At 40.4% G+C, this 26,880-nt stretch overlaps 1 protein-coding gene across 2 annotated transcripts in view; it reads left to right on the forward strand.

The window, feature by feature from the left end:
- The window catches only part of CNTNAP2 (contactin associated protein 2), a 758,846-nt gene extending 744,295 nt beyond the window's left edge, over positions 1 to 14,551 (forward strand). For both annotated transcript variants that reach the window (XM_090136789.1, XM_090136788.1), the window contains 2 exons: positions 12,476 to 12,547; positions 13,988 to 14,551. In XM_090136789.1, the coding sequence (XP_089992915.1) occupies positions 12,476 to 12,547; positions 13,988 to 14,187 (272 nt within the window). In that variant the 3' untranslated portion in view covers positions 14,188 to 14,551. The remainder of the gene's footprint in view (positions 1 to 12,475; positions 12,548 to 13,987) is intronic.
- Positions 14,552 to 26,880: the final 12,329 nt, after the last annotated feature.

Consider the following 26,880-nt stretch of genomic DNA (forward strand, 5'->3'; position numbering starts at 1 on the left):
ATGTGTAGATTAAGCATGGTAGTATTTCTTCTGTTGAATTGCTAGTAATTCTATTGTAGTCAGCTTCATACAAAAAAAAAAAAAAAAAAGTAATTTTAGACATAAATGTATTTATAAAGTGCTGATTTGTATTCTGAAATGTCTGCTTTTCTTAGGCCATGTTTAATGGGAAATCCTATCAGTCATTACTGCATTCCTCTTACGCTAGAAACAATTTTCTGATCTCAGCAATCTTATTCTGCATTGTGCTTGACAGTCTTTGGATGTACTGTTCCTAACTTCAGAGGATTGTATTTTTTCTTCTAGCTGGGTGTTAGATATACAGTTTAGAAAAAAAAAAAAAAAAATCAGTTCCCTTTAAATTTGCATTCATGTTTGCATTGACATGCGTCATATTTTGGCCTCATTCTGATTTCACTTTTTTCTAGTTTTACTGATTTCATTTATTAACATAAATTAGAAACTGTCCTGGCAAGTTGATGGCTTCACAGTGGTATAAAATTAAAATGTGAGAGGAAAAACCGGGACTGTGTTTGGTTTTGACACTAAGTAGTCCTATTATCATTGAGAATGCATTTGTCTCTCTGTCAGTTTTGGTATGCAAGAGAAGCGTGTGGCAAGGTCATACCTTTGTCATTGTTTTTCAAAATCTCAAACAATTCCTTGCAGCCCTTCTTTTCCGCTCTTCTTCAGTAGAAAGGTAGGTTAGCAAGTTTAGTAACAGGGTTAGTAAGAAGAAGAGGAGCTTCCTCTGGAGATGAAGGTCCCAAATACAGATACTTCTTGATCTAAAACTTCTCATTCCCTTCATGCCACCAAACCTTTTTTTACCAAGGTTTTACTGCATCTCTTCACTATTGATGACATGCAATCTCCTATTGCAGAATCACAGAATCACAGAATGGCCCGGGTTGGAAGGGAACCTGAAGGATCATGAATCTCCAACTCCCCTGCCACACACACAGGGCCACCAACCTCCCCATTTAATACTAGACCATGTTACCCAGGGCCCCATCCAACCTGGCCTTGAACACCTCTAGGGATGAAGCATCCACAACCTCTCTGGGCAGCTGTTCCAGCACCTCACCACTCTCTCTGTAAAGAACTTCCCCCTGACATCCAACCTGAATCTTCCCTCCCTCAACTTAAAACCATTTCCCCTTGTCCTGCTGTTATCTACCCTTTCAAAGAGTTGATTACCCTCCTGCTTGTAGGCTCCCTTTAGGTATTGAAAGACTGCAATGAGGTCACCCCGCAGCCTTTTTTTCTCCAGGCTGAATAAGCCCAGTTCCCTCACCTTGTCTTCGTATAGGAGAAATGCTCTGGCCCATCCTCTGGACTCTCCCACAGCTCCCTGTCTTTCTTGTACTGGAGGCTCCAGACCTGGACACAGTACTTCAGATGGGGCTTCTCAAGAGCAGAGTAGAGAGGGACAATCACCTCCCTGTCCCTGTTGGCCACTCCTCTTCTGATGGAGCCCAGGATACCATTTGCCTTCCGAGCTGCAAGAGCACACTGCTGGCTCATGTTGAGCTTTTCATCCATCAAGACCCCAGGTCCTTCTCTGCAGGGCTGCTCTCAAGGACCGCTCCTTCCAGTCTGTAGGGATGCCTGGGATTCCTCCAGCCCAAGTGCCAAACTCTGCACTTTGCTGTGTTGAACCTCATCAGGTTCACCCAGGCCCAACTTTCTAGCCTCTTGAGGTCCCTCTGAATGGCATCCCGTCTTTCAACCGTGTCAACCACACCACTCAGCTTGGTGTCATCAGCAAACTTGCTGAGGGTGCACTCGATTCCATCATCGATGTCATTGATAAAGATGTTAAAGAGCACCGGTCCCAAGACAGACTCCTGGGGGACACCGCTCGTTACCGGCCTCCACCTGGACATGGAGCCATTGATGACCACCCTCTGTCTGCGGCCTTTCAGAAAGTTTCTTATCCATCGAGTGGTCCACCCATCAAATCCACATCCCTCCAGTTTGGAGATAAGGATGTGGTGGGGGACCATGTCAAAGGCCTTGCTCAAGTCCAGGTAAATGACATCGGTCGCCTTTCCCTTGTCCACCGATGCTGTCACTCCATCATAGAAGGCCACCAGATTGGTCAAGCATGACCTTCCTCTGGTGAAGCTGTGCTGGCTGTCATGGGTCACACGCTCATTCCTCATGTGATCAAGCATGTTGTCCAGGAGAATCTGTTGCACGATCTTCCCAGGCACAGAGGTGAGACTCACCGGCCTGTAGTTCCCGGGGTCCTCCTTGCTCCCTTTCTTGTAAATAGGAGTGACGTGACCCTTCCTCCAGTCATCCGGGACCTCACCTGACAGCCACGACTTTTCAAATATGATGTACAGTGGCTCGGCAACCACCTCAGCCAGCTCCTTCAGAACCCTGGGATGCATGCCATCCAACCCCATAGACTTGTACACATTCAGTCTCATGACGTGGACTCGGACCTGCTCTGTCCTTGCAGTGGGGAGGGATTTACCACTCCATTCCCTACCTAGAGGTTTAGGGATGCAGGGTTCAGGAACGTGAAGAATACTGGAATCCTGGCCGCCTGTGAAGACCAAGGCAAAGAACTCATTCAGTACCTCAGCCTTCTCTCTGTCCGTCCGTTGAAGCCAGCTTTCCTTTTACATTTACCAAAGGAGGTACACTCGCTTTGGCCTGTCTCTTCTAGCCAATGTACCAGTAGAAAGTCTTCCTATTGTTTTTCATGTCCCTCGCTAAGTTCAGTTCCGCCTGCGCCTTGGCTTTCCTGATCCCATGTCTGCAAGTCCGGATGGCACCCCTGTATTCTTCCCAGATGGCACGCCCTTGTTTCCAGAGCTTGTACTAATCTTTCTTTGCCATCAGTGTGCCCAGCAGGTGCTTGTGGAGCCATTCCGGTTTCCTACCTCCTACTTGATTTATTTCATCAGAAACCTTAGTAGTCTGTTTTTTCTCTGAAATTATGAAATTAGTTTGTATGTGAAGGTTATGTTCTAAGCTCCTTTTTCCATAGAAGCACATTTCCTGACAGATTTTGCCTCACTGACTCATGTCTCTAAAAAGCGTGCCAAAAACTTCTTGAAAACTAAGTGGTTCTGTAAATCCTGCGCAGTTAACGTGTATTGGTTGTTAATTTTTGTTTTAATTTTTTAATCTTTTTCCAATAGATAATTTGACTGCAAGCTGACAAAAGACTGGCTGGATTTATGCAAGATAGTTGAATTTTTCCTGATAGCTCATTCGTGTTAAAAAAGCATGTTCTATTTGTCCTTGCCCTGTGCTACTGTGCTTGGTCTTGCATAGGAAAGCTGTACTGAATCAATTCTACTTTGACCTGACAGATAAAAAATTATAAATTTAATCTTGATTAGTTGCAGTACTCAGTCATGAAGGGTATCGGGGACTGTGTAGCATGTGTTTAGGGTGCTTCAAGTGATCTGTTAGCTTTTGCCCAGTAAAAAAAAAAAAAATCTTTTTGTAATAGCAGGGTTTTACTTGGCTGTTTCAGTCTTGGGCAACCAGAGCATGATGGCTTACGTTCACTTCTAGTGATGAGAAGCTTTAGTAAGAACTAAAGCTAGGCATTGCCCCTCTTGTCCTCACCAGTGTTCAGCAACAGTAGAGGGAAAATATTATATTGCTTTAAAGACTACTAAGGAAATGCTAGAGAGTGCAACAATTATGGTATAATGTGTGAATGGGGATAGTAGAAAGGATATTAGTAGATATATAGTAGAAAGGAGCTGTGTGTGAATGATTTCAGATTTCCACTCTGAGTTAAATTTCCTTGATAGCAAGAGGAGGTACCACAAGAGCTCATTTAGCAACATCAAATAAGAACTACTCAGGTTTTGTAAAAGTACCTCTGATCTGACACAGTGGGATCTCTTTCAGTTTCAGGAAAAATATGTACTGTAAATTGCATTAACTTAGAAATAGATGGTGGTGAATGATAAACGAAAACATTGCTAATAGTGTCACAATGCATTAGCAAATCGGCAGTTTGCACAGATTATTTTGTTTGTTGCCCATACCCCACTAGAAAACTTTTTAACACAAAACGTGTGGAAGGAGAAAATCTAAAAGTTGATGGTGTAAGTAATAGTTTCTGTTGATTGCAGAGCTGAAATAGTCTTGGTGCTCTCATTGTGAATTTATTTCTTCATTAAACTGGATGAAAGGGCAAAGGCAAAGATCTCTTTTGAAGCTCATGGGAACATTTGTATTGGTGTTAAAGCAAAAGACACAGGATGTTCACACTCACTCTGCTGCAAAGAAATGGTTACAAGGAGCATGTGTTTTAAAGCAGCATGTAGAATTTGTCATTTCATGCATATTTTTTATCTGTTATTTATATTATTGTGTCATTGGTTTCTCTTTAAAATGAACTTAATTAAGTGTTGAGAACAGGTGATTAGTAGTGAAAATGAAAAAGGGTATGTGTCTAAATAAGACAGGTAGCTGTGGAAGTAAAGTAATGATTCCCTCACCTCTAAACTGCAATACTGGATCATACCTTGTGGATAGTTAACTAGATGTTAAGCAGGTTCTGCCTGGTGGCTGGCCTACATAAGATGTTTGCCTTAAACTCTTTTATATAGTTACCATGGTGGGCACCTCCTGTTACTTGCAAAACACTGTGGATGCTGTGACAAAAAGGGGGGAAGCCATAAAGACACATATCAGTCATTCATATGTAACTGATCCTTAAGGTCAAGTTCAGGGTTTTTGTCAATAAGAGAGCTTTTTGATTTGCTCTCTAGACAAATGAGCCATTCAGCCTCTAGATTAGTTGTCTTGCATTTTCTGTTGGCCTTGGATTAACATATTTCTGATTTCTAATATTAGTTCTTCTAAAAAAAAATTTACCAGTGCAAAAATATCATTTCCGTCCCTCCCCATCCACCGCTGGCTTTTTGCCATGCTATCAGAACATTATCTTGTTCAGCTTGGGAATACTTCTTTTTCTGTTGCTATGGTAATCTTTTCTTGGTGGTGATGAAGCACAGGAATTCAACAAGTAATTTGTTTCTAGAATGTGGCTGTGGTGGCTTAAAAAAAAAAAAGAAGAGACACTAATCAAAACTAAGCAGATCATCAATATTGTTCCCCTCCTGTGTTTTCCTCCCATCTCAATTATATCAGTTCTTGTGAGACAATCCAATTTGTCTTGCTTACCTGAAGAGTAGAAGGGAAGCAAAAACGATGACCAGGTTATTTTAAAATGTTATGTCCACCTTTGCATATTGTCTAAAGCCAGTGAATTACCTGTCTGGCATACATATGAAAACAAAAGCCAGTATGGAGCTGCAAGATGCATTCATTCTAAGTGTGTAAATGCAGTGCAGTATTTAATATGGAATTTAGTTAAACCCATGCTAGCTTCATCATCACATTGAGAATTAAATGTGAGTGGATTAAATCTGCAGTGGTTTTTTTTTCCAAGTGTGTGATTTGATTTTTTTCTGACTTAATGGATCTCTATTCTTGATGAAGGTGAAAGGCCTTGTGTTTTAAGAATAAACAGCTTGCTTTGAAATGTATATTGAGCACGTCTAGCAAACCCACTGCATGAAGATATGCACCACTGTCATCAAGATTAAAATGTCTGTCAAATTTACTCTCTTTTTTTTGGTGATGGTGCCAGGAGCAGAGTGTCAAAGGGCTGAATGTAGGCCTTATGATCCATGCTCACCTAATTGACTAACTGGTTATCTTTGCTAAGCAAATGATAACAGGCAGTTTCTGGGCTACATGTTACAAGTGACAGCACTGAAGGCCACCTTCCTGATTCAGATTCTCATTAGATAGGTTCCCATGCTGTACCACCATGTACCACATCCCAGGGGATTGAGCAGCAGTTTTTGGGGAGAAGCTATGTGAGAAGTGCACTGGCATGGATGTGGCTGCCAGGATGGGAAACTCTTGCCTTTGTCATTGAGTTCACAGTGGGAAGAAGGAATCAAAAGCATTACTTGGTAGAGCAACCATCATAGGTTATGGACACATGAACAAAAGGATCTTTTCCTGACTGTGGACACTGAAAGAGTGTTGATAGCACATCCTGAGCTTAATGTCCTGTATGCATCAGTGAATTCACTGGAAGGATGAAAAACAGTGGTAATGTGGGAACTGGCACTCTCTCTCTTAATTATGGTGCTTGAATTGCTGTAAGACTGTTTTGATTGAGAACAAAAATCATCTACTTACTTCACACAGTTATATATAGCTTTCTCTGATCATTAAAAATACCTAATTTCACTGTGAAATTTGTGACATTCTGTCGAATGTATCAGACAGCTGTCAAGCTGCCAAACTGGCATTCTTTGAGAGACCAGCATTGTAGCTATTCCATGAGTAGTGATTTGAGCATTAATACTGCTACCTAACATCAAGACAAGAAGGTGGCAATATTGAAAAGATCCTCTGCAAAGGCTGAATTTTTTTCCACAAGCACAATTCTAACTTGGAACATAGGTATGGAATGAATGAGTAAAAAAATGGAGTAAGAAGCATATGGATACCCAAGTACTTCATGTAACTGCCTTCTTTTTCCTTTCCCTAGGCTGAAAAGAACTTCACTTCCTGTGTTACAGTTATGTTTAGATTGAAACAGCCTACTCTGACCTGTCTCTTACATATAACAAATTTTTAATGCCACAATACACAGTGTCTGAGTTAGCAAATGCTAACATCGAGGTTATATACATATAATACACCAAGTTTAGAGTGAAATGCTACATGTATTTTTTTATAGGTGCTGCAGAAGAACAAATCTGTGTGTTACTTTCTCCTTCCGTAAAGGCAAATCTTTCTTTACTTAAGGTTTGCTCTTTGATTTTCTTGCTCATTTGTCTGGATTTTAATTTTGTATTTTGTTTCACTCAAATATTCCTTGTGGGTCTGTTATCAGCAATTATATAATACAGAAAGGCATTGGTCAGCACTTTACTTGCTGTGAGAGCACCAAAGCATTTCATGTTTTATGTTAATTATAAATTTGTTTGTCTTCCTTAACAGGTGAAATGTAAGCCTTGCTCATAAAATTTTCATGAAAGTGATAACTTAGGTCAGCAGTTCTTATCTGAGACCCAGTGTCAAACAAGTGTTACTACCAGGAATTAGACAGATGAATTTAGGTCTTTGATGAATGAATATGTTCTTACATGCTGCAAATCAACTGAAAATGTGGAATGGAAAGTGATCAAAATAATGCATCTGAAGCAGGACTTGTTTGTAACTACCTGCTCTAATATTTTAAAATAAGGAAGAAAAATATTTTGTATACAGATATTGGTTCGTAAATGCAGAAGGTGTTTTGATCATGCCTTCCAACTACTTTGTACAAGTACTTGCTTGTGGGCAAAAGAAAGTCTAAATGTTATTACTGGGAAACAAACATTCAAAGAGGAAAATGAGGAAATAGTCTAAGCCATCCCGTTGAAGGGAATGCATTCCCTGTTTGATATTTCATCCGGGCTTTATCTGAAGGAGAGTAAGCTGCAAGGCCAAGTCTTTTTATAAGGTACAAGCTTTTCTATCCCTTCACCAGGAAGATTACTTCTTAAGACCAAAACAAAGAACATTGTATTGCCCTCTCAGAGCAAAATATTCATAAAACTCCCATTTCCTCCTCTGCTTAGGGGTATGGACAGCAAAATTTGTCTGCAGTGTAAACTGAAAGGTTTGATGAAGCTCCCAGTGGGGAAACAATGATCTCGGCTGACTGGGTAGCTGATTCTGAAATCTAATGGTGGGAATTTACATTGTACCAGTTTGCTGACCAGAGAGTGTTTGCTAAGCTTTCTCCAAATGGTCTAATTATTCATTCTTAGCATTCCTATTTTTCATTTCAAATTTCATGCATTTTTTACATAATCTTCCAACTATTCTTTCTTCTGTAATCTTCAATTACTCTCCCACACAGTCACAGACGTTTTTGTACAGAAGTACTCAAAGGACAGTATTTCTATTAAACCATCATTTCAGAGCATTTTTTAATTTATAAACATTTGACATTGGCATAATGACATGAATTGAGAGGTTTCACCAAAAAAAAGTTAAATTAGATTTTTTAGTAGAAAAGCTTATATTTTCCATAATCTCTATGCATAGCATGGCGGGGGGATTAGACAAGATGTCTTTCATAGGTCCCTTCCAACCTCAGCCATTGTGCTTCTGTGATTCATCAGAACTGATCAGTGTAAAAACACTTGAGATTCAGTATCTCCTATAAAAATTAAACCTTTCAAAATGTTTTTTGAGCTAATAGAACATATATAACATAATTTAGTTTAAATAATTAGTCCAAATAGCATTATCGTGTTAAAGGACTTTATTATCACTCTCTACAACTACCTGAAGGGAGGCTGTGATGAGGTAGGGATCACCTCCCATGTAACTAGAGGGAAAGGCCTCAAGTTGCACCAGGAGAGATTCAGGTTGGACATTAGGAAATACTTCTCCAAGACAGTGATCAGGCACTGGAACAGGCTGCCCAGGGAGGTGGTGGAATCACCATCTCTGGAGGTATTAAGAAACATTTAGATGTTGTACTAAGGGACATGGTTTAGAGGGAAATATTGGGGGTAGGTGAATGGTTGGACTGGATGGTCTTAGAGGTCTTTTCCAAACTGTCCATATATCTCTGTAGGGCCTGCCTACCGCCAGGCAAATGAATAATTCCTGCCAACTTGGTGTCATCTGCAAACTTACTTAGGGTAAGTGAGGGTGCACTTAACGCCCTCATCTAGGTCAATAAAGATATTGAACAGAATAGTACCAACTCCTGGGGAACATCCAGTGACCAGTCTCCACCTGGATTTAACTGCATTCACAACTACTCTCTGGTCCAGGCTCTCCAGCCAGTTCTTTACCCAGTGAAGAGTGTAACCATCCAAGCCATAGACTTGCCAGCTTCTCAAGGAAAATCTTGTAGGAGACAGTGTCAAAGACTTTGGTGAAGACTAAGATGGATGATGTCAACAGCCTTTCCCTCCAGGAAGGTCACTTGATCATAGAAGGAGATCAGGTGTGTCAATCAGGACCTGCCTTTCATGAACCTGTGCTGGCTGGGCCTGACCCCTGGCTGTCCAGAACACGCTGATTTCTCTGCCCACATCCACTTTCTGGACCACTTTTCTACTCTGACAGTCATTTTACATTTCAATTTTGTGAATTTGCAAGAGGCTTCTATGTGGAAAGCGTCATGAAAAAACCTACCTCTGAAAATAATAGATGTAAAATCACACCTACCATAGTGAAGCAAAATTATTCACTCAGCAGGAAGCGGTGGGACTTGTGACTGGCTGCAGTGTTGCTGGGATGGATAGGAACCTTCTTTTGAATTAGAGAGCTATTTGGCAAACTTAATAATTTTCTAAATGGAGACATTTAGATTTCAGATTTTACCTGAGGGTCTGAGAGTGTAAGTTTAAAATTCGGATTTATTTTCCTACTTTTAGTCCTTCCTTTTCATTGATGTAAGGATAATAGTACAGATACTGTTCCAAGATGTCTCTGTTAGAAACTAGTATGGAGTTGTGAATTTATCTGACATTCAGAACAGCTTTTCTTTTAGAGAGGCACAGAAATGTGTTTTTTAGAAGATAGAGTGCCAATAAATGTCAGAGACAAGTGCCACTGGCAAAAACTGCTGGCCAGTCTCCCTTCATTGAGTCCTGAGAAATGTTCTCTTGTTTGTTCCACAGACAACCATACAGAGCTGGCTCAACTCTCCCTGAGAGTTTACACACAAACCTTTTTTCAGGCCATGTGGCAAGCTGAAGCAATTCATTCCATTGTACAGCTTCTTCACAATACAGAAGGAACTTTATTGTGGTTTTTACTTCATGCTAACAAAAAGCCAGTTGAATTCCCTTAGACGGTTTTTGGTATAGTGAATACATCATTGGCTGTAAAATCAAATTATTAAAATATCACCTAATCCATCAGACAAGAAAAATACAGCTGGGTTTTAAGTACTGACATAATTAGGAATTAGAGTCCTTGATTATTTGAACCATTTCCAATTAAATGAAAATATCAGCCTCACCTCTGTGCCAGGGAGGATCATGGAACAGATCCTCCTGGAAGCTATGCTACAGCACATGGAAGGCAGGGAGGTGATAGAGGAGAACCAGCAGGGATTTACCAGGGGCAAATCCTGCTTGACCAACCTAGTCACCGTCTATGATGGTGTCACTGCATCAATGAACAAGGGAAGAGCCACTGACATCATCTGTCTGGACTTCAGTTAGGTCTTTGACGTGGCATCCCACAACATCTTTCTCTTCAGATTGGAAAGATGTGGATTTGATGGGTTGTCTGTTAGATGGATGAAGAACTGGCTGCAGGATCAAGTCCAAAGAGTGGTGGTCAGTGGCTCAATGTCTGGATGGAGATCGGTGATGAGTGGTGTCCCCCAGTGGTTGGTGCTGGGGCCATTATTCTTTAATATCCTCATCAGTGACATCACCAGTGGGGTCGAATGCACCCTCAGCAAGTTTGCTGATGACACCAAGCTGTGGGGTGCAGTCAACACACTAGAGGGGTGAGATACCAACCAGAGAGACCTAGACATGCTTGAGCAGTGGGTCCAGGTTCACCTAATGAGTTTCAACAAATCCAAGTGTAAGGCCTTGACCTGGGTCAAGTCAACTCTCATTACCAGTATAAACTAGGGGATGAAGGGATTGTGCCCAGCACTTCTGAAAAAGACCTGAGGGTACTGGTGAATGGGAAGCTGGACACAAGCCAGCAATGTGCCCTCAAAGCTCAGAAAGCCAACCGTATCCTGGGCTGCATCAAAAGAAACATGGCCAGCAGGTCAAGGGAGATGATCCTGTCCTTCTGCTCTACACTGGTGAGATCTCACCTGGAGTACTGCATCCAGGTGTGGGGTCCTCAGTATCGGAGAGACATAGAGCTGTTGGTGCACATTCAGAGAAGGGTCACGAAAATGATCCCAGGGATGGAACACCTCTTCTATGAGGACAGGCTCAGAGACCTGGGGTTGTTCAGCTTGGAGAAGGCTCTGAGGTGACCTGATAGTGGCCTTTTAGTACATATAGAAGAGCTACAGGAAAGAAGGGGACAGACTCTTTAGCAGGGTCTGGGGTGATAGAACAAGGGAAAATGGCTTCAAGCTCAAAGAGGGTGGATTTAGGTTAGATATAAGGAAAAAGTCTTTTACAGTGAGGGTGGTGAGGCACTGGAACAGGATACTTAGTTATGTGATTTATGCCCTGTCCCTGGAGACTTTCAAGGCGAGGCTGGATAATGCCCTGAATAACCTGATCTAGCTACAGTCATCCCTGTTCCTTGTAGGGGAGTTGGACTAGATGGCCTTCAGAAGTCCCTTTCAACTCCAAGGATTCTATGATTCTATGAAAGTCTTTTAAAAACATTTTTCCTATCCCAAAATCAATAGCACTGACAAAATAGCAAATTATTGCAGCCCTTCACCTAGCTCCCTAAGGTTCTACAGTTACTGCAGCATCTAGTTGCTGTGTCTGACTATAAAGAAAAATTTTGATGACAGGTTGAATTGATGAAATTTTTTGTGATTTAACCTGACGAGCAGCTAAAGAACACACAGTTTTTCACTTCCCTGCCTCCCAGTAGGATGGGGGCAGAATTGGAAAAATAAAGTAGGTTGAGATTAAAACTGTATACTAAGACAAAGGAGGAAAAGAGAAATAACAGTGACGATAATTTTATATATGTATAATTGCTGTCTCTATATAAATACACACAAAACAAGCAGTGCACTGAACTCACCATTTGCTGACCAACATCCATCCAATCTTTGAACGATGGCAGACTCCCCTGGCCAATTCCCCTCATGATGTCATATAGTATGGGATATGCCTTTGGCCAGTATAGGTCAGCTGGTTCTGTTTCCTCCCAGGTCCTTATGCCCCCACAACCCCCACACTGGCAGGACAGTACAAGAAGCGGAAAAACTGAAACCACCTCTGTACAGCACTGCTCAGCAACAGAGTTTTTCTCCTACAGCCAAAACATAGCATCATATCAAACACAATGAAGAAACTCAACTCTGTCCCAGCTGAACTAGAACAGATTGTCTTTTAAAAGCCTCTGTAATGTTTCCTCAAGGTTAAAACCACGCGTGAGTTCACACGCTTTTGAAAGAAAGATGTATTTATGTTTTTGGTTTTTTGCTAATGAAACTCACCATATTTAGGTTAGTAGAGTAATAAAATTACCTTCTGTATTAAACAGCAATGCTTATTGAAAGTACCTCCTTTGTTTTATTTTTGTTTTTGTTGAGGAGGAAGCAAAAAGTCATAAGGGATCAGATAATAGTGAAAGATATTTTTCTTTCATATTTATTTAGATAAATATCATCTGTTTACTTTTTCTTTAAATTGTATGTAAGTATGTCAGATGCATTTCTGAACTAGTTTGGTAAGTTCTGCTGATATTATAACGTGAATCTTTAATTCTCTATTTACAGCCAGTGCTGATTTCCCATACAACGGTCAAGCTATAGGAGATGGAGTTAACAGAAACTCTGCTATTATTGGAGGTAGGAAAAATATCTACTTTCCTAAGAGATTTTGCAGCACAGCTGTGAGGCTTAGTTGCAGTTGGTGACATATTCAATCTATTTGCTAAGAACTGACTTTGGGAAAATTACACCAAAGAAGAAGTTTGTATAATTCTGTTCAGGTAATTTGTTCTAGTGAAATGGCTTGTTTTCACTTAGTTTGTTCCCTCCAATTCAATTTTAACCAAATCAGAATATTCATATGTTTAATCCACATAGCAAGCATGCTTGTGAGGATCTATTCTTGAGTACTTACTTGTGGTAATAGAGTAATTCATTTATGTTAAATCGCAAGGACACTTCTCCAGTTACATCAGATTCAACATGAATCTATGGCAAAAAAACATTAGTTGCACTCTTGACAGAAATAACTCATAATCTTGCCTTGTTTTTCAAGGCCAGGTTCTGCTACAACTTATGTGCCTGGGAGTGCCATTCTGTGTGATAGGTCCTCAGGTGATGGGACGTAATGCCAGAACTTGGATCTTAAATTAGCATTAAATTGAAGACTTTCAGCCAAGCCGTCTCCAGCTTGGATCCTGAATAAATTTATGCATACCTGCAATTTGCCCTACTCCATCCCACTGTACTGAAGTGTTACACCAGAATTTTCTGGAGACAACTTTGGTAGTGCAGCAAATTCTGAAGGCATATGAAAATGTTTTAAGGGTCATCCTAATATATTTTAGCCAGTTCTAGATGCGTATAAAATGACACGGTGGTGGTGAGAGATATTCTGTCTTGTGAAGCAACACTAAGTATAGTAATATGTGTAGTCAAATGGAATTTCTTGTTTCTTTTCTGTGTCCCCAACAAAGGACTGTGATTCCATAACCAGGTTTAGGTCAGTTGCTTTAGTTTTGATTTGTTACGTTATTTTTCATTTTTATTTTATTTTATTATTACCACTTATGACTTTTACTTTAGTACTTTTACTTTGGTACCCAACCAAATAGTGAGGATAGTATTGCATTCCTCAGAAAATTTAGACCATGCCTGAACAATCTGGCTGCCCAACACATTTAACATAAGTGACATAAAATAATTCTGTCTGACTATGAGATTTTTTTTAAATGACAAATGTAATTTCTTCATCCTGGATGATACTCTAATGTCCTCTATCTCTGAATAGCTGCCCAGCCAACATCATATCCCCATTTCATCCCCTCATTTTAGGAACACAGCATCCTCTGCCTAAAGGTCAATGAAGCTCACCTCTGTAACTAGGTATTAATATAAAAGATAAACTATGGGATGGAAGTCACTAGCAGATTCCCCTCATTTATTATAACAACTTTTAGAGAAGTGGAAGCCAAGCAACTGTGGTGATATTCAGCTGCCCATGTAGCTATGAACCTCTTTCTTTGTATCAGAATCTGTTCTTCTCTTTAGTCATCTTTTCTTTCCTCCTCTGCTCAGGTGTCATCGCTGTGGTGATCTTCACCATCCTCTGCACTTTGGTGTTCCTGATCCGCTACATGTTTCGCCACAAGGGAACCTACCACACCAATGAGGCCAAAGGAGCAGAGTCAGCTGAAAGCGCCGATGCTGCCATCATGAACAATGACCCCAACTTTACAGAGACCATTGACGAGAGCAAGAAGGAATGGCTTATCTAAGCCCATAGAGAGGGAGCTTGGGATGGGATACAAGCTGGGCCAGGTTGGGACTGGAATGACTCTTGCAGTGGGGAGAGAACATTCTGCATTGGAAACTTGAGCACACATATGGTAAAAAGATCAGCACAACTAGAGGAGCAAGTGACAGGAAAAATCACTGAGACTGGAGGAGAAAAATATCACAAGCATTTAAGAAAAATACTTTTAAACATTTACTTACAGTGAATTGCCCTTCTGTATTCGAACAATTGTAACAAAGAACTGTTTCACAGCTTCAGCATTGGTTAAAATTTCCAGTAATAACTATCTTTTCGTGTGTGTGTTTAGAGGTATTCTAAAGAACAAGAAATGGGGCCTTTTTTTTTTTTTTCCCCTACTTTTTTAAAAAAGCTGTTTAAAATGGAGGTGGTTCTGTCCTGAGAACAAGTGACAGAACTTTGTTCTGATGTTGTGTTTCTTCTTATCTGGCCACTTCCCCACAGGCTGCTATCAGCCCTGCACCTTCACTGTATTATGCTTCATTTTGGTGGTGTTTGAACAGGTGTTCAGAGCTGGGGGCAGAACTGAGGGGTGAGGAAGGATACTTAATGCAACTAAACCTTGCAGTTTTTCAAAATATCATCGGCTCTTGTCAATCCTGGCAGAATTCATCTTTTTTTGACACACATACTTCATTGATTCTGTACAGTTCTCATCAGCAATGTAAAAATATTATTATGACCTCTACTACTACTACTACTACTACTTCTACCAGAGAGCACAGCAATCTTATTTTTTATTATTTTTGTGAACTCTGAGGGCAGATGGTGCTGTGCAAGTCTGTAGACCTGTTCTTGTGTCTTTGGCTAGGGCACTGGTGACCCAAGGTACATGCCAGACTAAATTCAGCTCTGCCTGTGATGTGCTGGTGTGTATATCCTGGACTTAGGCATAAGCATTGTAGTAGGAAATTATAGCCAAACTTCATTTGCTTCTGTTTCTTTTTTATAGACTGTCACAGAAATATTAACTAGTACAGTTCTAGTCAATGTATTTAAACTCATGGACTTCACATGATACTTTTTACAGCTTTGGCATAACAATTCATACTTTAAATCCTCTTTTTTTTTTTTTTTTTTTAATTGCCTTCTGATGAAAGTCTTTGTTGACAGCATTTGCACAGGAAGAAAAATGAAGCAACAAAGATGTGAAAGCTCTGCCTCAAGAGCACGTGAAAAACACACGGTGCTAGAAAAGACATATTTTTCAGTATGCAGATTCACCTGAACTATTACTTATCTAAAGCATTTTTAAGAATGTCACGGTGAGTGCCAAGTGCATCATTTTACCCCATGTCCCCTCTTAGACCAGGGAAGTTGCAGATCCCACCTGAGAAGCAGGACGGCAGTAGTAGAAAGGCAAGGGGGCTGCCTGAAGACCTTGTATCTTTTGATAGCAACAAAAAAGCCGTAGCTTGCCCTGTGCAGGTATGCGTGGTCCTCCAGGTCTGATTGCACAGAAATTTAGGGCCTTAGTGGGCAGGTTTTGCTGGAACAGGAGAATGAATGTATTGCAAAACATTTCCTGAATGCTAAAAGAACAGATGCAACACCAAGAATTTCCTTTTATGCTTGTGACAGTCTCAGATTTGCTTTATCTTTTAATATTGATGGGTTTAGTATGCGAAGATTTAATCCATTTTTCTTTGTAAGAAGGATTTATTTTTCAAATCCAAATCTGAAATCTACTACACTGATCAGTGCTGGCATCACTAATTTCCTTATCTTTTTGATTGTATTTTTATTATAATAGGTAATGATTTAAAATTTAATTTTAAAAAATCACAGAGAGGGAGGAAAATATTTGAGTTTTACCTGACGAGAAGTTTGTAAGCACAATTTGAGAGCTAGACAGGGATAGATAGTTTGATTTAAGGATGGTAGAATAAAGTCATCTGGCGGATTCATTGGACATGTATCAGACCAAATCAAATCCATTGATTTCTTCCTGTTCATGGATTTGGAATTAGCATACAAAACGGTTCGAGTGAGATTTACTGTTTCTCAGGTAATTTTATGTGACAGAGGTATTCAGGTAAACATGAAAGCTACCTCTGTCATCCATGTGCTCTACAGTCTTTTGCCTTGCCTCCAGTATCAGCATCTCCCTCTCTTGTGCTTAATTAAATAGATGAGTCCCTGATCATGTTTACTTGTGGGCGTAAGATTAAACTCTAATCCTTTGGAGAATATCAGCCTGGGATGACTCCAGCCTGCACCACTGATTATTCAGCAAAATACTTTGGTTGTTCTATGTTGCAATTTCAGATGACTTTCTGTAATTGGTGTTCACTTTTCTATATGATATTCTATATTTGATTTTAATTGTACTTTAGTCCACCCTGAAAAACATCCTTTCCTACAACTTCAAGTTATCAAGAGCAGTGAATACAGCATCATTTGCATAGACTGGAATTCAGTTTGCAGAAAAAATTACTAATCTGAACTTAATGTCTGTGACGGGGATCGGACTCATGTATACTGAGAAGCTGGAATCCTCTGATGCTAGAGGACAAAGTAGCCAAATGCCTTAGCATGGTACTAGAAGGGAAAGATGGCTTGGTCTGTGTGCCTATCCGAGTCCTTGGCCAAGCTAGAAACACTTGTTGAATTATGGTAATGGGGTCTGTGGCATCTATTCACTGACTTTCCAAAAGATTTCCAGTTTAGCTCTCACAATCCTGCAAGCAAGAATTTCTGGAAAACAACCTTTGACTATTGCACATGCAATACTTGTAAATGCATGTCTTAAATTTCAAAAGACAGGATTTACATTTCGTAAATTAAGTTGAATGCATCTTCATCTCTCCACTGGACACCATGTTTCTTGTAAGTGAAGTTCACTAATGCTGTATCAAAATGGTGATGGTCTATTTTCCAGATACAATTGCCTTCATAACTTTAGAAACTTTCTGAATTAATCCTGCCTCTTATAGTGGATCTTAGTCATGATATTTTAGACTATCATATGTTCTCTGTGTAAATTGTGTTCATAACATGTAGTCATGTCTTTCATGACTAGGTGAATTCCTTTTTCTGTCTCGCATTTAATTTCTGAAAATGTAATAAGCTTAATATAGGCACTGGCCTACTTTCTGAGCAGGCTCAGAAATGTAGCTTGGATATTTTTGCTAACACCATACTATTTTGAGAATCTCTTCCCCTATGGGCCTATTATTGGAAGTTGCAACAACACCCATAGTTTAGTTTACCCATTTTTATTTGTGCCAGTGTTGTTTGACAGGTGCTATCCAAATGCTTGTAATGGGAAAATCTGTTGGAGAGTAGAATGGAGCCTGCTTTTATAAGAACCTGTGCTTTTCCCCCAGAGGACACTAAACTAAGCAGTCTTGTATCACCTGCTTTTAGCTGCTTCATCTATTCAAACTGCATAGGAAAATGTTACTTCTTGCACTGATTGAGCCACCAAAGTATCCCAGCTGTGTTTCTGAAAGGCTTGTGCTGATTCCCTTGAGATCAATGGCAAAACTGCCAACAGCTCTGGGGAGTGCAAGACTGGGCTGAAGACCAGAATCCTCTGTGTTAGCAGCTTTTGAGTACTCATTCACAACACACACAGACCGCAGGGAAATGAGCTGTGGAGCTCCAAAGAGCCAAAATGGTAAAAAACAAATCAACTCAGCTTTGAGGGGAAATCCAGAGTCTTATCTGTTGGTTTCGAAACAAGTCTTTCACATATTGCTTATTCCATGTTTACTAATTGGAGATTCCAGTGTGTTACATAAGAATATGCATCTTTAATTGGTACTGGAACAATTCTACATTGTATTTTTCTTGTCTTAAACCTTACCTTTACCTTTTATATTTCCTGTAGCGATTAAGACTTCAAACATGATAGTATTTTAGTATCGTGCTCTAGCTAGCATGATGTATGTCAAAGGATGGTTACCATAAATATTTTACTAAGATTGCCAGAGTGGTGGTGTATATGTACAAGTTTATTGTAGTGATAAGAATTTGTTTAAAATAGTCTAGTAAATAATTATGTTTTAATTCAAACTATGTCCTTTAATGGCAGATGCATCTAATTTCCAGGGTATCTGTTGAAATGGGAAGCTATCTCATTTTGATAAGCAATAGCTTTTAACATGGTTTCTCCCTTGAGCCATGTCACCTAGCAAACATGGTAACTCTGAAAGGTTTTCGTCTTTGAACAGCAGAACCTGTATTTTGTTGATCAGATTCTATTGCCAATCCTAGAGAAATTAAACAAATCAAAAAGCCACAGCATGTAAATTAGAATGAAAGAACAACATGTATGTACGCCTCATATCTTAATATCTTCTGTGAATGTCTTTCCTTTTAACTGAAGTTCTACTAGAAATCAGATTGCTAAATAAAAAAAAAAAAAGAAAAAAGAAAAAGAAAAAAAAAGAAAAAAGAAAGAAAACAATTCTAAGTAGTTTTAATTAACCTAAAAGCTTTTTCATTGTTATCATTGTCTGTAATTTTTTTCTTCTCTAGTGCAAGGAAATCAATTTGAAAAAGGTTACAAGTAGAAGAGGCCTCATAAAAAAAGACTCAAGGTACATGGAAAAAAAAGATAAAATAAAAAAGAACTTCACAGCACAGTTATCTATAAAGAGAGAGGGTACTGAAGCCAGGGATGAATTATTAAGATGTGTGCACATATTCCTTGCATCTCAGGCTGCTGTGACTGTGTTACAGATGAGAACCCTGAGCACAGTAAATCTGTATCTGCTGGAGTGAGCTGAGTCTGACCACAGAGTTTTGATGGAATCAAAATGACTGAGCTTTTTCTCTTTCTGATTCCTTTGATAGCAGCAAGCAGTCTAGTGCCACTTCTGCTAATGTTTGTTATTGCAAATTCAGTGGCATTGCCAGCTTCACAAGAGCTACGTGCTAAAAATGACTGGGAGTGGTTTGCCTCCCTGTCCTACCATAACTGTCCTTTCCCTTATGAATGTGAGCCTTTTATTGAAGTCATCGAGAAAAATGTGCTAGTTCAACAGACTTGCATGTTTTTTTTTTTTAAATAAACTACCTTATCAGACTTTATTATTATTATTTTTTTTATGTGAAGCATTTTATAGAAGTGCTACATTTAATACATCCGAATAAGAATGCTCTAGGCAAAGAAACAGAGGGTGCAACAGCCTCCAGAATCAAGGAGACTGGGACTGTCCTAACCTATTTCTTTTTCTGCAGGGTGAATTGCCTTAACCCAACTGCAAGGCCCTGCTTTGTTGAATGTATAATTGTGGCAAGGTCCAGTAATGCCTTGTGACCATGCTTGGACTGTTCATTTGTACTGCTGTTGAAACCTCTAGAAGGGGATAGAGGGGCATTTGTCATTTGTATAGGAAAGTCCTAGAGGAAAAAGAAGGGAGCAAAGGTTTAAGCTTAAAGCTATTCCAATACTTGTGCACTGTGAGACTGAGCAAATTTGTTTCTTCTTTCTGTCGCCATGGAAGCTTCAATGAGGACAAAACCATATGGGCCTGAAAAAAAAAAAGAGTATTTTGGATGTGAGATCCACAGCTCTGGAGTAATTCTTGCTCGTAGGGCATCAACATATGATGAATTAAAAAGTTACATACAAAATTCCTTCAAATTCCTAAGCCTGCAGTACTAGCAGAATCCTTCATTCTTGAAATTAAATGTAATTTTGGAGACAAACTTGGACTTTACACTACAGTATTTCACATACTTCTTCAAGTGACAGCTGACTTGGACCAAGTTACCAAAAAGCAATTAACAAATCTCTAATATTTGTAAATTAAACTCTGACTTTCACATAGAAGCAGAATTCCTAAAGCACTGTGCTCAAAATCAGGGCCACTAGTTAAGAACCAGGAAGAGAAGTAGCAGATGTAATTTTTTTTTTTATTTACTTTATGTTAAAAAGAAAATTGTTTCAGTAGATTCCTGCACAGTTAATTGTTTCTTTTAATACTTTTCCATTTTTCAACCATCATCTTGGAAAAGTTAAGTACATTTTACATATGGTATAATAAAGCACAACCAGAACTGCCTCTGTGAAAAAGAAGTTCAGATTAAAATACTCTGCAAATATTCTTAAATCAAGTAACAAAGTTACTTTCTGTGATGCAGCAGCTTTTGATAATGTTATATATGCTTCCACTGCTTCCACTTGGGTTTTCTTGGGTTGTTTTTTTTTTGTGTGTTTTCTGGAAGAAATATCTGGATATGAAACCCTTGAGTCGGCAAAAAAAATGATAACTTTAGGTGAACCAAGTCAGTCTGAAGCAGGCTGTACAGAGAAAATTCCCAGCAGAACAGCCCTCTCAGATTTAATCTTGGCTTAGGCTAGCAACTAGTCAAGTTCGTGCTATTTTTTTTTCAAGCCATGTCCATGTATATAAGGTAAATAAAGTTCATTTAGTAAAGAAAAGGTAGTCAAACCCTTTATGCTAATGTTCTTTACCTAAACTGTACATCTAGTTAATGTGTTACTAAAACAAACTGACCTTGGCTGAGCCATTCACAAGCTGGCCCTAAACCCATTACTGTTTTGTCTTAAAGGTCCATTTTAGTTACATGTTTAAACATGCATTTATGGTTTGCCTTCATAAAGTATGGACTTCATTGGGAGGGCTGGACACTGTGTCATTACATAGCTGTAGACTGTTTTTGTTAGAATATAAGGGATACCTGCAGAGCTTTGTTGTATAACTTGCACTAACACCATCTTTAGCCCTGAAACTGCATAAAGGGCCGTGGAACAAAGAGAAATCCCCTTTGATGCACATCCTGAAACACAACAATGATGCTTTTGTTGCTGATAGTATGTAGGAGTAAGATCTCAGTATACATCCAGCGCTCCGTGTTTACTAAGTTCTTATCCACCACTGCAAGGGTAGCACAGAAAGAGCTTGGCTAACAGTTCTGGTTTGTTTCCATCTCTTCCTCTCCTTCGGAAATGCTTCTTCTCACTGATAAATCCATCACCTTTTCCTGACAGAATGTGTAGTTCCTTCACAGCAAAATGTGGCTGTTTTATTGGGAAAGGTGTATGACACCGAATGCCTGTCTTGTGCTATATTTGCAGCTGGTTTTATCTGCTTATAGGACTTAGTGATTGAAAGTAGCATTTTTTTGCCAGCTGCAGTACTATTTTATAACTTGTCTGCATGCGTTCCAGAATGATGGCACTATCTGGCAACGAGTGTCTAAAAACAATGGGCCTGCGCCTCATTCCATTGAGAACAGCCTTTTTGTTGTTTTTCGCATTTTTCCCAAGATATATAAATGCTAAAATAAGTGTGTGGCAAAATACATTTTAAGGTAAATAGAAAAATGGTTACAGAGTCACAAGATGTCAGAATGAACTCTCAGCTTTCTCTTTCCCTGCTGCTTTTGCTATGTCTTGCACGTATACAAAGCCACTGTATCCTCCAAAGGAGTATACACAGTGGCATGAAGAAACCATTGCTCCTGGTGCTTTCAGTTACTTGGGGTTCTAAAAGTCCATCTCAAAAGGGGCAACAAACTAGCATCCTTAAAAATGTTTATTATTAGCACAGGTAAGAAAATTGTCAACACCTGTTATTAAAGAATCTTATTTACGTTGGACCAGCATATCATGGAAGGAAAAAAAAAAAAAAAAAAAAATCACCTGCTTCATGCATTTGAAGTTTCTGAGATACTGTACTTAAGTCCACTGTAATTCCTACATTGTGTCAAATCTGCTGAAACCCCACCTAGTTAAGATGTGGGATCGAAGTAATTTTTGAATGAAGATTATGGTATCACTTGATTCCCATTAAGTTACTGAAGCACAGAGAACTGGCTTTCCACAAATCCACTTCACACAGTTCATCCCTCTCTTGCTCTGTTAAGGAGTATCATTCATTCTGCTCTACTCTTCAGTGGATCAAGATCCCATCTGCAGGCAGTGCAGCTATGATACAAAATATCTTCAGTCCTAGTGACCTGTTCTTTGCATTGAGCAGCCAAAGCCCATGCGGTTCCTCTGATACAAAACCATGGTTTGGCATGATATTCCTGAAAGGCTTCAGCTCCTTGACAGTTCTACCCCATCTGATTAATTAGTAGAAGCCTGCTGGCACTTATCTGTATTGATCTACACGTGGAATTCAGCCCTAACGAATAGTGCTTAATTTCATGGGGATTAAACAGATTCTCACCACTACAGAGTGGTTGGGATGTGCTCAGTGTGAAGCTTCTTCCTGATATATATATAAATAAAGATATAGAAATAGATATTTTTATGGAGATGTTTTATAAGTGGCCTTTACTTTGTGCATGGTAATTATTGCCAAATTCTTATTATTTAGGAGCTACAAAACGGCTGGTTCTGCAGCAAGTGGGTGAGGATTTGGTTTTAATTTTTATTACTCAGCTATAATTTGCATGGTTTGATTTGGTTTTTGTCTCAGTGTCTTTTTTATTTTCCTTGTTGGTTTTCTGGCAGGGACACACTGGGCTCAAGCAGGAACTTTTCTATAAGCCTTCGAGAGACAGATTGAAACCATCATTGCCATGTAACATGACAGAAGCACCTGCTTTGCACAGCCCATGTCATTTATCAGTCTGAGGACCTTAGCAAAATGTCTTTAAGCAATCTATTCAGCTTTTCACACTTTGTTGAGGTACTGCTATTTCTCTAGCTTTGCTCAACAAGATTGTAAACTATTAATCACTGGCCTACAGACATAGCCTCTCAGGCAGGAAAGGGGCCCAGCAAGGACAAGGACATGAATAAGGATTCTGAATTACATTCATAAACAAAACAGTAACAAAACATTGCCAAAATTGCTACTGAGGCAGGCTACCTTACTCCCTCTTTTCTCTTACTCTTATTTTTTTTTTTTTAATATCCTCAGTATGCCATGTGTACAAGCCTGATCTCAGTAACCTGAGCTCCTGTTTAGAGATAGAAATGTGGTTGTGCTTTCCTATCTCACCTCTGCTGCTGTAAAGCAGTCTGTAGCCAGGACGGCACCAAGGTCATCAGCTATCAGGAAAGCTAAGCCAGCCTCCCACACAATTTCCTTCCAAATCAGCAGGCTGAGAATTGGTCCTAAGTTTGTGTGCTTACAAAGCTGGCCCAGGTTTCTGGTGGGTGAATAAAGATGGTGCCCGTCTGCAGTTACTCCAGTCAACAGCTTTCTTTCTTGAGCACAACTTTTCCATGGGAAGAGAAAGCATAATCAGGATATGACACTTACCCTATTTAAATGAAAACATATATATTAAAATAAATCCTAATCTGAAAGTATACTGTATCTGGGATTCTTCTGTTATAGACATTTAGTCTACAGATTTATGGCTACATTTGCTATGTTATGCTTGAATAAACATATAATTCATTGAAATACACAAGATTTACAAAAATAATATTATCTCTTTACAGAGAATAAACTGTTTGTAAATTTATTAAGAGTATAATCTGTTAGGCCTTATTTGAAGTATGTACTGTGGTTTGGTAAAAGTACAAAATTAAAAGAGCCTTGCCGGATGAGGACTGCTTTTTTGAGTGTGTGCATGTACAGATGATTTTGAATATTTAAATCTTGATCATTTTTTTTTGTTTGTTTTGAAAAAACAAATGCTCTTCAGATTTCTGTGGCCCAGAGATGGGACTGATCTGTCTGTTTTTATTAATCACCTGGATGATCTCCCAGGTGTTGAACATTTGCAGACCACCGGGGGATCAGCCATACCCTGACCAACCAAAAGACAAATCCCCCGACTCCAGATCCAATCCCTGTGGCAGGTATTTTGCTCTATGAAACATTAGTGTCCCCCAAAGAAATAGGTTTGTGGTGCTGGAAATTGAACGGGTGCTGAGTGGGGAGGCGAGGGAGAAACCATGTAGGAAGAGGCTTGGGGTGAGATGGTCATCCCCATACCTTGAGACAGATTGCCTCTGCCAAGAAAGGCAGGAGGATAATGGTGGTAGGTGATTCCCTTCTCATTGGAAGGGAGGGCCCTATACGCAGACCCAACCCAGCTCGTAAGGAGGAGTGCTTCCTTCCAAGGGCCTGGGTCAAGGGCATCACCAAATAACTCCTGGGTCTGGTTCGCTCTTCTGATTGCTACCCATTTTTGATAGTTGTCGTGGTTTTATGGGTTTTGTTATTGGCACTCCATAACATCATGTAGTGCACTAGGAGTTGAAGATTTAATGCTCCTGTTCCATGGATTTTGGATAGTTCCAGCTGTCTCAGAAGAGAAGAACTACATCTCCCTGAGGACTGTTCGCAGTTCTGTCACCATTCCCACTCAGAGGGAAAGATAAAAGCAGTTTGTAGATCACTTGGCCTCCTCTTTTTGATCTTCTGACAAATCTCTGCTCCAAGCCATATCTCCTCAGCTTACTTAGTAAGGACTTACGTTTTTGGACACTCCTTTTATTTAATAGTTCCACTTTCAATTATAATGTCTTATTTTGCATTATAGTGTGTTATCTGGCATTCCAGTATCTTATCTAGTTTGTTCTCCTGAGATCACAGCCGCTATTTTTTCTTTAGGCCCATCTCCCTACCCTTTCCCCTTTTCCCCTTCCTGGACATGGTTCCATGCTAGTCACAGAACCAGGCTGTACCAGCCCAGAAAGCATTGAAATTCTTGGAGGAGACTGCAGGCATCAACCACTTTTTTGGCCTTATAACGAATCTCTCTCTGCTCTCAGAGAGCTTTGTTAGAAAGCTTATCAGTACTGCAGGTTGCTGAAAACAAGACCTTGATGTCCAGGCAGACTTCAAATATTCTGGGATATTTGTAAACTTTTCAGCACTGCCAGCCTGCTACTGTAAAGAGGAAAGGAAAAAAGGAATCTGCTTTCTCTTTTAATACTGTTTCCAGAGGGAACTGCTAATTACACAGAACCTGCGATTGTTAAGCAGCCTCCCAGTCCCTACATTTATGTAGTTTTTGAATGTACACCTGATGATCATGATGATCATGTAATTCTCCCTCAACATACTAATTATTTCACTCAATATCTGTATTCATAACATTTTGAGGAAGCCTTCCCCAAAGCCAGAGAATACTGAGTGGCAGAGAGTCTGGAGGCACTTCGGAGAGACGTTAGAGAAATGGGCATCCCTGGTGTCATGAACACCTGCAAGATCCTGAAAGCCTAAGAAGATATTTCACAGAATCACAGAATGGCCAGGGTTGGAAGGGACCTCAAGGATGAATCTCCAACCCTCCTGCCACACACGTGGCCACCAACCTCCTCATTTAATGCTAGACCAGGCTGCCCAGGGCCCCATCTAATCTGGCCTTGAACACCTCCAGGGATGGAGCATCCACAGCCTCTCTGGGCAGCTGTTCCAGCACCTCACTGCTCTCTCTGTAAAGAATTTCCCCCTGACATCCAACCAAAATCTCCCCTCCCTCAACTTAAAACCATTTCCCCTTGTCCTGCAGTTATCTACCCTTTCAAAGAGTTGATTCCCCTCCTGTTTGTAGGCTCCCTTTAGGTATTTAAATGCTGCAATGAAGTCACCCCGCAGCCTTCTTTTCTCCAGGCTGAACAAGCCCAGCTCCCTCAGCCTGTCCTCATAGGGGAGGTGCTCCCCTGACCATCTTCGTGGCCCTCCTCTGGATCCTCTCCAACAGCTCCCTGTCTTTTTTGTACTGGGGGCTCCACACTTGGATGCAGTACTCCAGATGGGGCCTCACAAGAGCAGAGTAGAGGGGAACAATCACCTCCCTTACCCTGCCGGCCACCCCGCTTTTGATGGAGCCCAGGATACCATTTGCCTTCCGAGCCGCAAGGGCACACTGCTGGCTCATGTTGAGCTTTTCATCCATCAAGAACCCAGGTCCTTCTCCGGAGGGCTGTTCTCAAGGACCGCTCCTTCCAGTCTGCATAAATGCCTGGGATTCCTCCAGCCCTTATACTGCTGTTATCTACCCTTTCAAAGAGTTGATTCCCCTCCTGCTTGTAGGCTCCCTTTAGGTATTGAAAGACTGCAATGAGGTCACCCTGCAGCCTTCTTTTCTCAAAGCTGAACAAGCCCAGCTCCCTCAGCCTGTCTTCATATAGGGGAGGTGCTCTGGCAGTCTTGGACTTGCTCTGCCCTTGCAGTGGGGGGGGGGGGATTTACCACCCCCGTCCCCACCTAGGGGTTTAGGGATGCAGGGTCCAGGGATGGAAGAAGTACTGGAATCCTGGCCACCAGTGAAGACCAAGGCAAAGAACTCATTCAGTACCTCAGCCTTCTCTTCATCACTGAAGCCAGTTCTCCTTTTACATTTACCAAAGGAGGTACACTCACTTTGGCCTGCCTCTTCTGGCCAATGTACCTGTAGAAAGTCTTCCTGTTGTTTTTCACGTCCCTCACCAAGTTCAGTTTCGCCTGCGCCTTGGCTTTCCTGATCCCACATCTGCAAGTCCGGATGGCATCCCTGTATTCTTCCCAGGTGACCCTTGTTTCCAGGGCTTGTACTCATCTTTCTTTGCCATCAATGTGCCCAGCAGGTGCTTGTGGAGCCATGCCATTCTGTTTTCCTACCTGCTCTGCCCGCTTTCTAATTCAGAGGAATGGAGAGCACTTGTGCTCTCAGAAAGAGTCAGGACCAGCTTCAGGAGAGCAAAATTCCAGCTGCTTAAGGAACTGTCGATGGGATCTCCTGGGAAATTGTCCTTAACGTCTCAGGAACAGAACAGAGC

The sequence above is a fragment of the Phasianus colchicus genome, chromosome 3 (assembly GCF_987193195.1).
Source record: "Phasianus colchicus chromosome 3, bPhaCol1.hap1.1, whole genome shotgun sequence".
In the NCBI taxonomy this organism is placed as follows: domain Eukaryota; kingdom Metazoa; phylum Chordata; class Aves; order Galliformes; family Phasianidae; genus Phasianus; species Phasianus colchicus.